The sequence below is a fragment of the Hermetia illucens genome, chromosome 2 (genome assembly GCF_905115235.1).
Source record: "Hermetia illucens chromosome 2, iHerIll2.2.curated.20191125, whole genome shotgun sequence".
In the NCBI taxonomy this organism is placed as follows: Eukaryota; Metazoa; Arthropoda; class Insecta; order Diptera; family Stratiomyidae; genus Hermetia; species Hermetia illucens.
In genome coordinates this window covers 160,615,361-160,629,122 of record NC_051850.1, presented here as the reverse complement: position 1 = coordinate 160,629,122, position 13,762 = coordinate 160,615,361, and the positions used below count along the sequence as shown (strand labels likewise).

At 45.6% G+C, this 13,762-nt stretch overlaps 1 protein-coding gene across 4 annotated transcripts in view; it reads right to left on the bottom strand.

Moving 5' to 3' along the window:
* Positions 1 to 2,426: 2,426 nt before the first annotated feature.
* The window catches only part of LOC119647894 (G-protein coupled receptor Mth2-like), a 59,471-nt gene continuing 48,135 nt past the window's right edge, over positions 2,427 to 13,762 (bottom strand). For 2 of the 4 annotated variants that reach the window (XM_038049193.1, XM_038049195.1), the window contains exons 6-10: positions 10,480 to 10,651; positions 10,228 to 10,416; positions 3,155 to 3,199; positions 2,849 to 3,075; positions 2,427 to 2,797 (exon numbers count right to left, since the gene is read on the bottom strand). In XM_038049193.1, coding sequence (XP_037905121.1) covers positions 2,892 to 3,075; positions 3,155 to 3,199; positions 10,228 to 10,416; positions 10,480 to 10,651 — 590 coding nt within the window. In that variant the 3' untranslated portion in view covers positions 2,427 to 2,797; positions 2,849 to 2,891. The remainder of the gene's footprint in view (positions 2,798 to 2,848; positions 3,076 to 3,154; positions 3,200 to 10,227; positions 10,417 to 10,479; positions 10,652 to 13,762) is intronic. The other 2 variants (XM_038049196.1, XM_038049197.1) reach the window with 2 other exon arrangements.

Genomic DNA, 13,762 nt, shown 5'->3' with positions numbered 1-13,762 from the left:
ACGTTACTGCACCTAGTGGTACAGCCGCGTCCATGTACTCATTCCCAAGGTGCTTCATCTTCCTTCGCAGTGCTCTCTTCTGCTGTCGGCTTGGGACCTTTCCAGGTTCACGATGTGCGGTCCGCTTGGATCCATTTCCACATACCGGCGTTAACATAGTTGTGGCAAAGTCACTAGCTTCCCGTTCTTCAGCTTATCCCGGTAAAGATGAAGGAGAAGGCTCTGACAGGCAGGATTCAGCTGGTAGTCCCCCCTCCTTAGTGACCGAAGTTCCCTTCTGCCGAACCTCTCTCTTCCGTTTGCGGGTAGATTTGGGCTGTAGTAACCCTTTCTAGCAAGCTTCGCCGTAGGCACTAAATGCAAGCTTTCCACTGAGTCGGAAAGCAGGCCTTCTACAGATTTATCTGTAGGGGAGTATGAATGTGGTGAGACCTGCAAAATTCGCGCTTCGGCCGCGATATGATTGCTCATGGCGCGGATTGGAAGTCTGTGACTTCTTACCATTGGGAGAGTTTAAATCCGTCGTCTCCATATTTATGTTTTGGACACCCTTAGTGTAGCAGTAGGCAACTAAAGGCTCCCCCACTACGACAAGGTGGTATCCAAGGAGGAGACAAGACAGCATTGAATGGAAATACGTAGAGAAGAAGTTAAACTATAAACCACTGGCTTAGAAATAAAAGAAATTTGGCGTCTCGAGAACGTAGTTACCGTAACATTGCCATTTACAAGCTTCCCTTGATGTCCTGGGACTCTCACACAATCTGGTTTAAACCATGCAAAAGAACACAAACCTGCATACGTTCTCAATGTGTGGGGAGTTCTCGACGGATTTTCTCACTAACCTACCACCGGCTATCATCCTTTAGCTAGTATTAGCCATATGGATAAATAATTAGGGAAGTTGTGCTGCGTCCTAGAAGAACTATTAGCAAAAAGAGACAAAAAATGTAAACTGTCTTCTTAAATTTTCTGATACATGTTGAGAGGAATGTTACCTCTCTATGTGATATGGCGCGCTTCTAAAGGTCATTCGTTCGCACTCTACAAGGATTTGTGCATTATCTTACTTGTAAGTACTTCGACCGGTGGTCAAAGGGTATTTCTAGGGCGAAACGTGGATTGGTACCCACGATGGAGCGTAAAACCTGGGAAACGCCTGCTGAATCAACACCAACAGCTCTACTACCAAAACCTATCTCTAACTCCACGTGGTGACCGCTGGGAGCTCTTTCTTAATGAAAAGCTGCAGACGGAGGAGGATAAAGGCGAGTCTCTTGCGCCTCCAGGTTGGGGGCTGGGTCGGGCTGACAATGCTACACGGAAAATAATTTGTTACGAAGCCACAACAGGAGCTTCGGACTGGACAGATAACATAACGATGAACCCGGCAACGACAACAGAATAACGATTTGCGCATTTTATCATGGAACGTGCATTCCCAGTACAGAGATGAAGCCGTTAAGCAGCTAGCCGATACCCTGTCCCAATATAGGGCTGATGTAACAGCTTTGGACAGGGACCGGTTTCCTGGCGAAGAGTGGCTTCATAATATATTGTAGCGGCCATCCAGTAAACCATGTACTCGGAGTAGGTTTTTTCATCATCATTGTCAACGGCACCTTAATAAGGAACTCTAGACATCTCAGACTGTCTGGCGTCCTGACCTACGCCATCGCTCCATCTCAGGCAGGGTATGCCTCGTCTTCTTATTCTACCATAGATATTGCCCTTATAGACCTTCCGGGCTGGATCATCCTCATCCATACGGATTAGGTGACCCGCCCACAGTAACCTTTTGAGCCGGATTTTGTTCACAACCTAACGATCATGGTATCGCTCATTGATTTCGTCGTTATGTAGGCTACGGAATCGGCCATCCTCATGTAGGCTTTTTCTCTCGAACGCGGCCAAGAGTTCGCAATTCATCTTGCTAAGAACCCAAGTCCCCTAGGAATACATGAGGACTTGTGTCTTGTACAGTAGGAGTCCTCTTGTATTCCTCGAGGACTTGGGGTCTTAGTAAGAAAAATTGCCGCGTTCGAGAGAAGAATCCTCCGAAGATTTTTTGGCCCCTTACATGAGGATGGACGATTCGGTAGGCTACGTAACGACGAAATCTATGACCGATACTGTGACTGTTAGGTTGTGGATAAAATCCGGCTCAACAGGTTGCGGTGGGTGGGGGTGTTAATGCGTATAGATGAAGATGATCCAGCCCGGAAATTCTATAAGGCAGACCCTGCCTGAGATGGAGACAGCTTTTAGGGATATCGAATTGGTGGACCCCGGCGCAAAACCGGGATGTCTGTAGTTCCTTATTAGACCGGATACCGGTTGTTGCGCCGTTGATGGTGATACTTCGACCGCTTCCAAAAATTTCCAAAAATCTTTTAGTTTTTTTAAGAAAAGATAAACACTTGCAGTTTTTAATTTATTATTCTCAATACTTGTATCTAACATATTTTCTTAAAACTTTCTTAGATCTTTAAATGCCAGATGAGTATTTCAATGCGCCCTTATTTACGTACACCTTCTCTATATTTGAGGCAAAAAACACTCGGGGCATTCTCGATATTTCACTTACAAACTATCTTTGGATGGTTTCTTAATTTATTACTAATTAACCAATAAATGTGAACTTCATCCTTAAATAGAATGGAATTAGGGATAAACAGCCAACAGAATCGCATTTGCTGGATCGCTTATTGTTTAAAATAATTTCCTGATAAAAGCAGTTCTGGTCATGCTTCCTCTCTGTCCAAAAAAGGTCCTTACAGCAGCTAATTCGGAGATTCTGAAAATGAAGTCCAATGTAATCGTCTATAGTTTATATAAAAGTATTTACCTCACTGAATGTATATGAATTCGTTCGTAATTAACCTTAGAATTTAGCTGTGCTCCTGGCTTTCACCCTCACTTATAGTCGACATGAGAGGGTCTTCTCCTTTCTTCGACTCCTTGCCGTTTTCTTGGTCGTTGCAGTGTATGGAGTTCATAGGAATTACGCTGGACTTAGAGGTTTGCGTCATCGACGCACTTTCTTTCCGAGTTATACCTCGCATGGAATAGTATCTGTGGCAGAACGTTAAATTTAAATATAAAACCTATGAACAGTTACAAGATAAAAGCTAATCTCATTCATGATATTTACATGTTGTAAGCAGTCTTGGAAATGTAAGTTTTTAAAGAGTTGTGCCTGGAATTGAGTGCATTTTGTTCTAGATTAAGTGCATTGCCTTTGAGAAATTTACAAAATGATTTAGTAGAAGCGTTCTGAGAAAAAAGTTAGTTTCAAACTAAATCTAGAATGGATAAATATTGTATCTATTTTAATAAGATCATGATATTTACTTCGCGGGCATCGCTTTTAACTAGTTAAATGAAAAATGATGTTCGCCTGCAGGCCTGGGAACTTTTCATTGAGAAAAATTTCAAAATTTCCTAAAATCACTAGCTTACAAGTTGGTACCAAAAACAGGACACTAAGTATATGGGTCTTCCCCCAAATGATATTGATAGTCTATGGTATCTTTACGCATGTACACGCCATCAACCTATTGTCCTTCCAGAAGATGTGGAGGTTTATGCAACAGAAACAGTGAGAGCGGTAAAGTCTTGGCTAGAAAAGGCCGGGCTGACCTTGGCGGACGCGAAAACGGAAGCGGTCTTAATAACGAAACGCAGGAAAAATAACACTGTAAAAGTGGAGGTCGGTGGACATACGGTCGTATCAAAGCCGGCTATCTAATACCTGGGGGTAATAATTGACACCAAATTGAGGTTTAGGGAACACCTAGAGCATGCATGCCAAAAGGCAGCCGGAGCCACCACGGCACTTGCAAAAATGTTGCCAAATATTGGTGGGCCTAAACATTACCGGAGGTTGGTGCTAGCCGGAGTGGTGCGTTCCATCCTGCTCTACTCGTCGCCTGTGTGGGCAGAGGCGCTTGCAAACTCTCAGAGACGGAAGCAGGTGAACTCGGTTTACCGGCGGATGGCTTTGAGGGTTTGCAGTGCTTTTAGAACCACATCAGATGAGGCAGTATTGGTGGTGGCAGGCATGATCCTGGTTGACATTCTGGCCAAAGAAATGAGTGTCTTGTACAGTGCAAGACATATGGAGGGGCATGCACAGCGTAGAAATGCGGCAAGGTCAGAGTCGCTTGATCTCTGGCGCAGATGAGACGAGTCTACCAAAGGTCGGTGGACGCACAGGCTCATTCCCAACATTAGGATGTGGCTTGAGCGAAAACGTGGGGAGACCAGCTACCACATTACCCAGTTCCTCACGGTGGTTGCTACAGGCAGTATCTGCACCGCTTTGGGTTGGATGATTCTCCGAACTGTCTCAGATGCGATGGCATACCGGAGGATCCAGATCATGTGATGTTTCACTGCCCACGATTTGCGATGGAGAGAAGGATCTTAAACCAGGTGCTGGGCAGGATTGGGACGCCGGAGAGCTTGGTTACTGAGATGCTGGAGTCCGAGGAAAAGTGGCTTGCGGTTGACTCCGCAATCATCCAAATGCAGGAGGAGTTGCTGAAGGAACAAAGAAGGAGGAAAGTTGCAAATAGGAGAAGGATGAGTGCCTAAGAGCAAACCAACCCCGCGAAGTAATACCTCAATGGTGGTCCCGCGGGGCTGGGGCTGGGGCTGGAGAGACCGGGGGTGGTTTTTAGTGGGTGTGAATCCCAAACGCGCCCGCTGTAGTTCCGCCGTTCAGGCGGCGGACGTGTCTTTCTAAGATTTTCCACCTCCGTGTATGCACAAAAAAAAAAAACATATTGTCCTATTATAACATAGTCAACAACGCTAGGATTTACAAGAAACTTTTCAATATCGTGTCCTATATTATGGCTTATCTTGGTGCGAAATTTTATAGTCCTGCCTTATCAGGTATTCTACTAAAGTAGAAAAATACAGTAATATCTTTCATCAAAGTTATTTGAGTGAATATTGAAATGTAGTGTACTTTATGGAGTAAAATGACTTTTTTCTAGTTTGCTGTTGGGCGGTTTCTGAAAGTACGTTCAATGTAATGCATCTTAGAGCCGACAAATAGAGAGGGAGACAGTGTGAAGGGTGGCTAATATATAGTGTGGGACGTAGAGTAAACCTTGAGGAATGCTTGCTACAAATAAAATGTGCAGTTCAGAATTCAATCTTTCCATCAAATTTCGTGTTAATAAGTATAATCACTTCTTGGAAAAATGCACGAGGTAAACACAAAGTCATTTAGAACTTTGCTATTCCACTGGGGAATTCAGGTTTACCATTTCCCACTCAACTTTGTATCAACAGGCCCAAAGGAAAACAGGTTGGGGAAACCGGAAACTGGACGCTTCATGTATGAAAGGTTTTGTTGATTCAAAAAATGCAAGGGAACCGTTCCCTCCTTAAATCCAACGTAGAATGATATAACTCCCAGTACGGGTTAGCGTTCACATTTCCAACCTTGTAACCAAATTTCGTGTCAATTGTTATAATCTTTTCAGAGAAAAATGCATGTGACAGACAGACAGATGGACAGACGGGCAGGCGGACAGACGAACTGTGAGTAGTGGCCAGATCTCCCATCAGGTGCAACCCCAGCTGACGGATTGGGGCATACCTATTGATGTGTAAATATGTGTTCAGGCACTTTTCCTTTCTGACTGTGCATGGGCTAGTGTTTGCTCATCTCTGGTGCGCGGACCAAAATGGCTATGGGAAGGATACCCACAATACAAAACCACTATAGGAGAAGTGAGAAGGAGGAAACTTACGGTGCAGGGGCTCGGCACCCCATTACAGGCGATTTTTGGGAGTGAGCAAGCGGGCTGCCGGTCGTCGATTTCCCTCGACCACAGTGCTTCAGTGATGGAAAACTTGGCCCCTGTGGCATCTAATACTACAAATGTTTTAGATTTGGAAAAGGAGTTGTTCAAGCGAAGAAACACTTTCCCAAGAACACCAGTAATAAAATTGAAGGGAAGGGAATCGAAGGATCGAAGGATAAATTGAAAACTGATCACTGGACGACAAAACCAACAACAACACCGATCGCACATATTCAAGAGGAGCAACAACGGGAGGTAATCCAGAATCCATTCAGAAGAAGTTCGTCAACTTTGAGATCTCCGCCAATGCCACACACCAAAAAAGATTAGACGGAGGGAAGGTCAATAAATGCCAAATGTGAAGGACTATTTAAAAGTAGTAATCTGGTTATGGCTCATGGAGACCAGAGCCCTGAAGTGAAGTTTAGTGCAAAAATAGTTGAGCTATCTGAGTTTACCAAGCCATGAAGAATCTAGTGAGAGCTATTAGAGTGCTCTACAACAAATCATAGCAGGAGGAACAAAATTCTAAGGACAAGTCGAAATCTGCTGCCCTAACGGTGTCACAGGCAACCCAACTGACACCTACTCGTAATGCAATGAATCTGCCGCCAAACAAGAGAGTGCGAGAAAAAGATGTGGGTCTTCTGGAAAGCCATCAGGTACCTAAGAGGAAAAAGACCGTACAAATAGTTCCGAAAAACGGAAGAGAACGGAAGAGAGAAACAGGTCCCTCAAGTGCGACCTCCGGCAATCGAAATGGCAAAATGCGAGGGAAATGAAAACGGTGGATGGACCAAGGTAATTAATGAAACGGCGAAGAAAAAGGCAAAAGTGCGAATTCGCCCAGAAGCAATTGTGATCTCCAGCAATGGAAGTTTTTCCTACGCGGAGATACTGAAATAGGTCAAACCTGACCCCTTGTCAGCCAGATGCGAAGGACCCAGAAGGATGACCTCATGTTTGACCTGAAAATGAAAAACAGCTTGGGAAAAACTGATGCCTTCCGAACTCAAGTTAAGAACTCACTTCGGGAAAATGTAACAGTACGGAACCAAAAATATGAAGTTTATATACAGTGCAAGGATCGCGATGAAGTGACATCCAAAGGAGAAATTTGCGGTGCCTTGATGGAACAGTTCAAGTTGGAGGAGCTTTCCGAGGAGTCCATTGTGAGTTTGTGATTACCAGTGGACGCAGCGCAGAAGTTATTGGCGACCGAGAAGGTAGGAATCGGATGGTTTATTTGTCGTTTGAGAGAGCAAATTTCTCTAAAAAGGTGCTTCAGTGTCTCGTGTTTGATCATTTTGCGAAGGCATGCACTAGCGGCATTAATCGGTCCGATCGATGCAGAAGGTGTAGGGACCCCAAATGTTTATTGTGCGAATGAAGTGCGGGACGGGATTACCGGCATATTGCCGGAAGTGCTAAATGCCCGGGATTAAGGAAGGCGCTGACACCGATGAAAAATGAGGTTTATTAAAATAAACCTCAATCATTGCAAGGTTACTCAAGATTTATTCGAGCAGACTACCTACGAATCCGAGGTGGAAATTGCTATCATTAGCGAACTCCATAGAAACCGCCACGATGGCGTATGCGTTACTGATTCGACAGATGGAGCCGCGATATAGGAGTCAGATATACAGTGGTTTTGTGTGGGCGAAAATAAACGGGGTATATGTGTAAAGTTATGCCCCATCAAGTCTGACACTGTCCGAACGCGAGGAAATATTTGATAGTCTTGTTCTCGGCACAAGGGATCGTAGTCCAAGGGTGATTGCTAGTGATTTTAATGCTTGGGTCTGTGTGTGGGGTAGCCGAGAGACAAATGCAAGGGGCCGTAGTTTACTAGACTTTTTTGCACAGTTGGATATAATTCTGGCTAACAAAGGTTATGTAAACACCTTTCAGAAAGGGGGCCTGCCTCAATCGTTCACCTAACTTTTGTCAGCCCTGCACTGGCATCTGGTATGCCCTGGTGCGTCAGCAAGGACTACACCTATAGCAATCATCAGACAATCTTCTTTGAGCTGTGAGTGGAGTCACCGAGCAGAAGACCATCATGCCCGAAACCGAGTGAAATGTCAGGCTGGTCTGCTAAAGCTCTGGATGAGCAGACTTTCACAGAGGGCTAGACCAACCTAATAAAGCAGGCGCCTCTACGGAAGGGGCAGTCCATGCGGCCCAATGCATCGTCAAAGCGTGTGATTCGTCCATGCCTAGGGGGTGCTCATTGCCCAGTGGAAGACCAAATTACTGGCGTAATACTCAACTGGCCAGCCTTCGATCAGCCTGACACCAAACCAGAAGAGCGTCTCAGAGTGCGGTAGGCAGAATCGACTAAGGGCAAAAAAGGGAGGTCTACAAAGAAGCTCGCGAAAGCCTCAACCCCACCATCCAACGTACCGAATAGGGCGCTTTAGCTTGCCGTGAAATCCACAGTAATCTATAATAGCTTATTCCCGGTTGTTGTGAGACAGGGAGGCCTTTCAGATCGGCAGTATGGGTTCCGTAAAGCCAGATCAATCATTGATGCCATCAAAATGGTTACTGGCTTGGCCGAAGATGTAATCCACGGAATGGGCAGTACTAGCAAATATTGCGCGGTGGTGACCCTGAATGTGAGAAATGCAACCAATTCGTCCAATTGGAACATAATACGGGAATCTCTGACGAAGATTGGTATTCCCGCATACCGCTTATCTTGCCGCTATTGTCAACAACTATTTATAAGAACGGAGGCTATGGTATGACAATAATGACGGACCCCAGCAGTACATTGTCTCTGCGGGTGTCGCACAGGGCTCTATACTAGGCTCAATGCTGTGGAACATCATGTACAACGATGTACTTAATCTCCCGCTACCGTAGGAAGCCACGGTGGTGGGTGGCGTCGACGATATAGCACTGGTTGTGGCCACAAAGCATCTCAAGGATGCTGAGTTGCACTCAAGCAAAGCATTCAGTGTTGTCAAGGCTTAGTTAGAGAGTGCTGGACTGACACTTGCCAACGGAAAGATGGAAGCGGCACTCATCACTAAACGTCGCAAGAGGAGCTACTCCTGCATTAGAATCGGGAATCGTATCATCACTTCCAAGCCGGCCATCAAATACTTGGGGGTTGATAATAGGCGGAAAATTCAATTTTAAGCAGCACATAGAGCATACTTGGAAAAAAAGCATCCACCACGAGTATGGCTCTGGCAAGGATGATGTTGAACCTAGGAGGACCGCGGCATACTTACAGGCTGTTCACAGCCATACAGCATGGTAGTTCCAATTTGGGGAAAAACGTAGCAGGTTTTAGGTAATGCACATAAACTGAGTACGGTTTTCAGAAGAATAGTCTTAAGCGTGTGTTCTGCCTTTAGGACCGTCTCAGATGATGCAGCGTTCGTCATCTCGGGAATGATTCTGATTGACATTCTGGTAACCGAGATGATGGTTATTTAAAACACCAGGTCCCTTGCTCCTTATCGCAAGTGAAAAAAGCCGAAAGGGAGAGATCCATACGCAGATGGGAACAGCGAGAAAAAGGTTGTTGGACTTACAGGTTGATCGCTTTCATGGAGAAAAAGCATTGGGAGATCGATTATAATCTCATCCAGTTTCTCACCGGTCATGGAGGATACCGTCAATACCTGTACACGTTTAAATTGGACTGAAGCCCTTCTCCCCATTTGTGGTGTGTTTTTTTTTTCAAATACTCAACTGGGTAGAGGTGCTGATCTTGTCACTGCTGTTCTATGTGAAGTTTTTAAGGGCATTAAGCATGAAGTTAGACTTTGCTTCCTAGCCAGATATATTTTAGATTGAACATTTGATCCATATGTCAATGTACGGATCAAATGTCACGTGACAAGTTATTAGAGGATAGAAGTCTGGATGAGCTCGTATGTAGGAAAGTTTTTCTCTCCGAGTGGGTCTGAATATTTGACCGTTTGAGAATTGCATAACAAAGAACAGATTAAACGGGTTGAAAAGGTAATTACTTTCATTGCCTAAAAATTGGTTGAATAACAAAAACCGCATTTCGGGAACCAACTCTCCCCTTCTTCAGTGTTTTCTCCTCTCTTTTTTCGCTTTCTCTTCTGAAGAGAAGAGAAAATACTTAACAAGGGAATAGTTGGAGAGAAGAGAAAATACTGAAGAAGGGGACAGTTGGTCCCCGAAATGCAGTATAACTTTCTCAACCCGTGAGTAAATGCAAATTTCTTCGGTATTCTAAGAGAAAATTGTGTGTGTGATGTGCAATGTTTTATCTAAGTAGATATGAAGTCCTAACAGGAGAAAATATTTTCGTCAAAAAGTTGATACTATGCTAAAACTAAAAAATTGTTCGACTATATACAACCGACATGCACATGCAACATGTTCTTAGTCCAAAAACATAACTCACTTATTCACGGCCAATTTCAACACTCTCTTTCGCATCACGAACAACATGAAAATGAGAAGTCCCTGGATCGCATTGCAAACATCCGTAATATAGAACAAAGGTTCATATTTTTGTCCTGCAAGCCACGATATAAACTCCAAGGACCAGCTTACTCCCATTATGATAAACAGTCGTAAATATAACATTATCCTGTAAAGGGGTTGGTAAATTAGATTGGTAAAAGCTTTGATTCCTGAAAATCGGTTCACTTACTTCGCTTTCTCACGATTAAGGCTGCTTCGACTTTCCCCACGAGAGATCATCTGATTCATTTCCTTGTTAACCTTCCGAATTTTACATAATGTCAGGATAAAAACGGTTGTGTTGAAGGAAATTGTCAACAAGATCTGTCCGTAGAAATAGATTAATTGCATCCATGTTTCAACTGAAAGTAAAAAAAAAATGTTATTGGTTAGTTCAGCGTCGGGGTCAAACAATGCACTGCAGGATAGATTAACGCGGAAAAGGAAGCCTGGGAGAACCAACAAGTCTGTGAACTAGAAAAGACAGGGAGCAACCGCACCAAGCGCGGAAGTTTTACCAACAAGTCAGCAGGATGAAGCCTTATACACCTCGATCCTACCGAGACAAAGTGGGAAATCTGATTTCCGACAGAATGGGCATATTAGAGCGATGGGTTGAGTACTTTGATGAGCTTCTGAACAACCAGAACATCGGCGAGTTGGAGGTCCCGCCAACTGAAGACGACGGACAAATACTGCTACCACCAAGTTTAGGAGAAACAGTCCGTGCAATTCATCGGCTAAAAAATCATAAGTCGCCAGGAGCCGATGGAATTACAGCCGAATTGGTTAAATATGAAGGCGACCAGTTACACCAAGTGGTACATCAACTTGTGCTCAAGGTATGGGACAGCGAATCAATGCCTGACGATTGGCAACGAGGCATTATCTGACTCATACATAAAAAGGGAGATATCACACAGTGCAGCAATTATAGAGGTATCACGTTGCTGAGTACCATCCATAAGATATTCTCCACTATCTTGCTAGGCCGGATAGCCCCATACGCCCAGAACATCATTGGCCCATACCAAAGAGGCTTCACTCCAGGCAAATCAGCAACAGATCAGATTTTCTCTCTGCGGAAAGCGATGGAAAAACTGTTGGAATATGGACAAACTCTTCGGTGCGCAAATTGGTAGGATTGGCACGACAGACGAACTGGAGTCAAAGGTCGGGGCTCTGGAGAAGGCTTTTGATACCGCCTTCAAAGTCTCGTGCCCTGCTAAGTACAGCAAAAAGACCTTGCCACCGTGGTGGAACGAAGATCCCTCTAGTCTCAGGAAGCTGACCAGAGAAATCTTCAACATCTGCTACAGGCAAAAATACTGGCAGCCATACAAGGACTGCCTAAAGAAGTACAAGTCGGCCATCAGGACCGCCAAGAGGCGGTCTTGGCTAGACTATTGTCAGAACATTGAAAGCACTAGTGAATCCGCGAGGCTCAATAATTAAGATTCTGTCCAAGGAACATAAGAGTCCATCCTTCCTTAAAAAGTTTGAAGGCTCCTGGACGGAATCTTCTAGCGAAACCTTGGAGCTGCTGGTGCAAACGCACTTTCCCTCCAGCGAGGAGGACTGTGAGTCAGAACCTCGCTTGGAGGGTTTGCGGCAACCCCAGCTGTGCGAGACTATCAAATCGGTAATTACCGGGGATACGATCGGCTGGGGTATAAACAGTTTCTCCGCATACAAATCTCCAGGCCCAGATGGCATAATGCCAGTCATGCTACAGAAGCAGCAGGAAAGGGTTGTGCCGTGGCTTATTGAGATCTACCGGAGCTACATCACTTTAGGATACCTACCGCAGTCCTGCAGGGCCGCACGGGTGGTTTTCATACCGAAAGCGGGCAGGCGAGGTCATGAGTCCGCCAATCAGCCTGACCTCTTCCGTGCTGAAGACCCTAGAACGCGTCCTGGACATTCACTTAAGGACAATTATGGAGAGAACGCCTTTCTCTAAGTCCCAGCATGCCTACCTCAAAGGAAAATCCACAGAAACCGCCCTCCACGAGGTAATTGGCACGGTTGAGCGGTCGCTGCAGTACAAGCAGTATACTCTTGCTGCCTTCCTGGATATAGAAGGAGCTTTCAACAACGTCAGTACCAACGCCATCAAGGAAGCCTTGACCGGTATTGGATTGGAGGGGTATCTCACGCATTCGATTATATCCATGCTGAGTATCAGGATAATCCAGTCCGATCTGGGAGGCAACCACTTGACCAGAGCTGTGAACAGAGGCACGCCCCAGGGTGGTGCTATCTCACCGGTGCTCTGGTTAATAGTAATGGACAAAATTTTACGTACATCGGACAGCAGCGGGGTGAAGGTGGTGGCGTATGCCGACGACTTGGTGATATTAGTATCAGGGATGTTTCTGTCCATTATGAGCGACATAATGGAAGGAGCGTTGCGAAAGGTGTGCCTGTTGGCCGCAAGATGCGGACTCAGCATAAACCCAACCAAAACGCAACTGATGCTATTCACCACCAAGACAAGGATACCTGAATTCCATCTACCACGGCTGAATGAACAAAGATTGGTTCTTTCCTCTAATGTAAAGTATCTGGATGTAATCCTGGATCCTAAGCTAAATTGGAGGTTCAACATAGAACTGAGGGTTAAGAAGGCCTGTATAGCCTTCTATGCCTGTAAGAGAACCTTTGCGAAGAAATAGGGTCTCCGGCCGAGGATGGTTCTCTGGATGTACACCGCTGTAGTGCGTCCGATCCTGACGTACGGATCTATTGTATGGTGGCAGGCTTTGAAGAAGAAATACAATAGAACGAAGCTTAATAGGATTCAAAGAACCGCGTGTGCAGGTGGTACGGGGGCTCTGCAGTCCTGCCCGGCAGATGCTCTCAATGTGCTCCTGCATCTCCTCCCCCTAGACCTCCACATCAAATATGTTGCAGCGTGCAGTGCCGTCAGACTACGTGAGTCCGGATGCTGGGCAGCGAAGTCCTACGGCCACAGCAACATTCTAGATGAAATACCTCGAGAAATCTGGGCATCCCCCACGGACTTTGTCACACGCAAGCTGAACTTCACGAGAAACTTTGCTGTAGACCTTCCAACCAGGGCAAAGTGGAAGACTGGCGGCGTGTTGCAAGACTATGACACGGTATTCTTTACGGACGGATCAAAGATGGCCTATTGAGTCGGCGCGTGGGTTTTCTCGAATACACACGGTGTATCCAACTCGTATGGTCTCCCAGGTTTCACCAGTGTATTCCAGGCGGAAGTACTGGCGATATTGGAAGTCTGTCGATGGCTGGAGCGTGATTCGAGCCCCAAGCGTAGCATAGCCATCCTGACCGGCAGCCAAGCGGCCATCAAGGCCTTGTACTCAACGACGACATCTTCCCGGTTGGTGGGGCAGTGCAAAGACACGCTCAACCATCTGGGCGGCACGCTCAAGATCACTCTCTTCTGGGTTCCCGGGCATAGGAATATAGAGGGGAATGAGCGG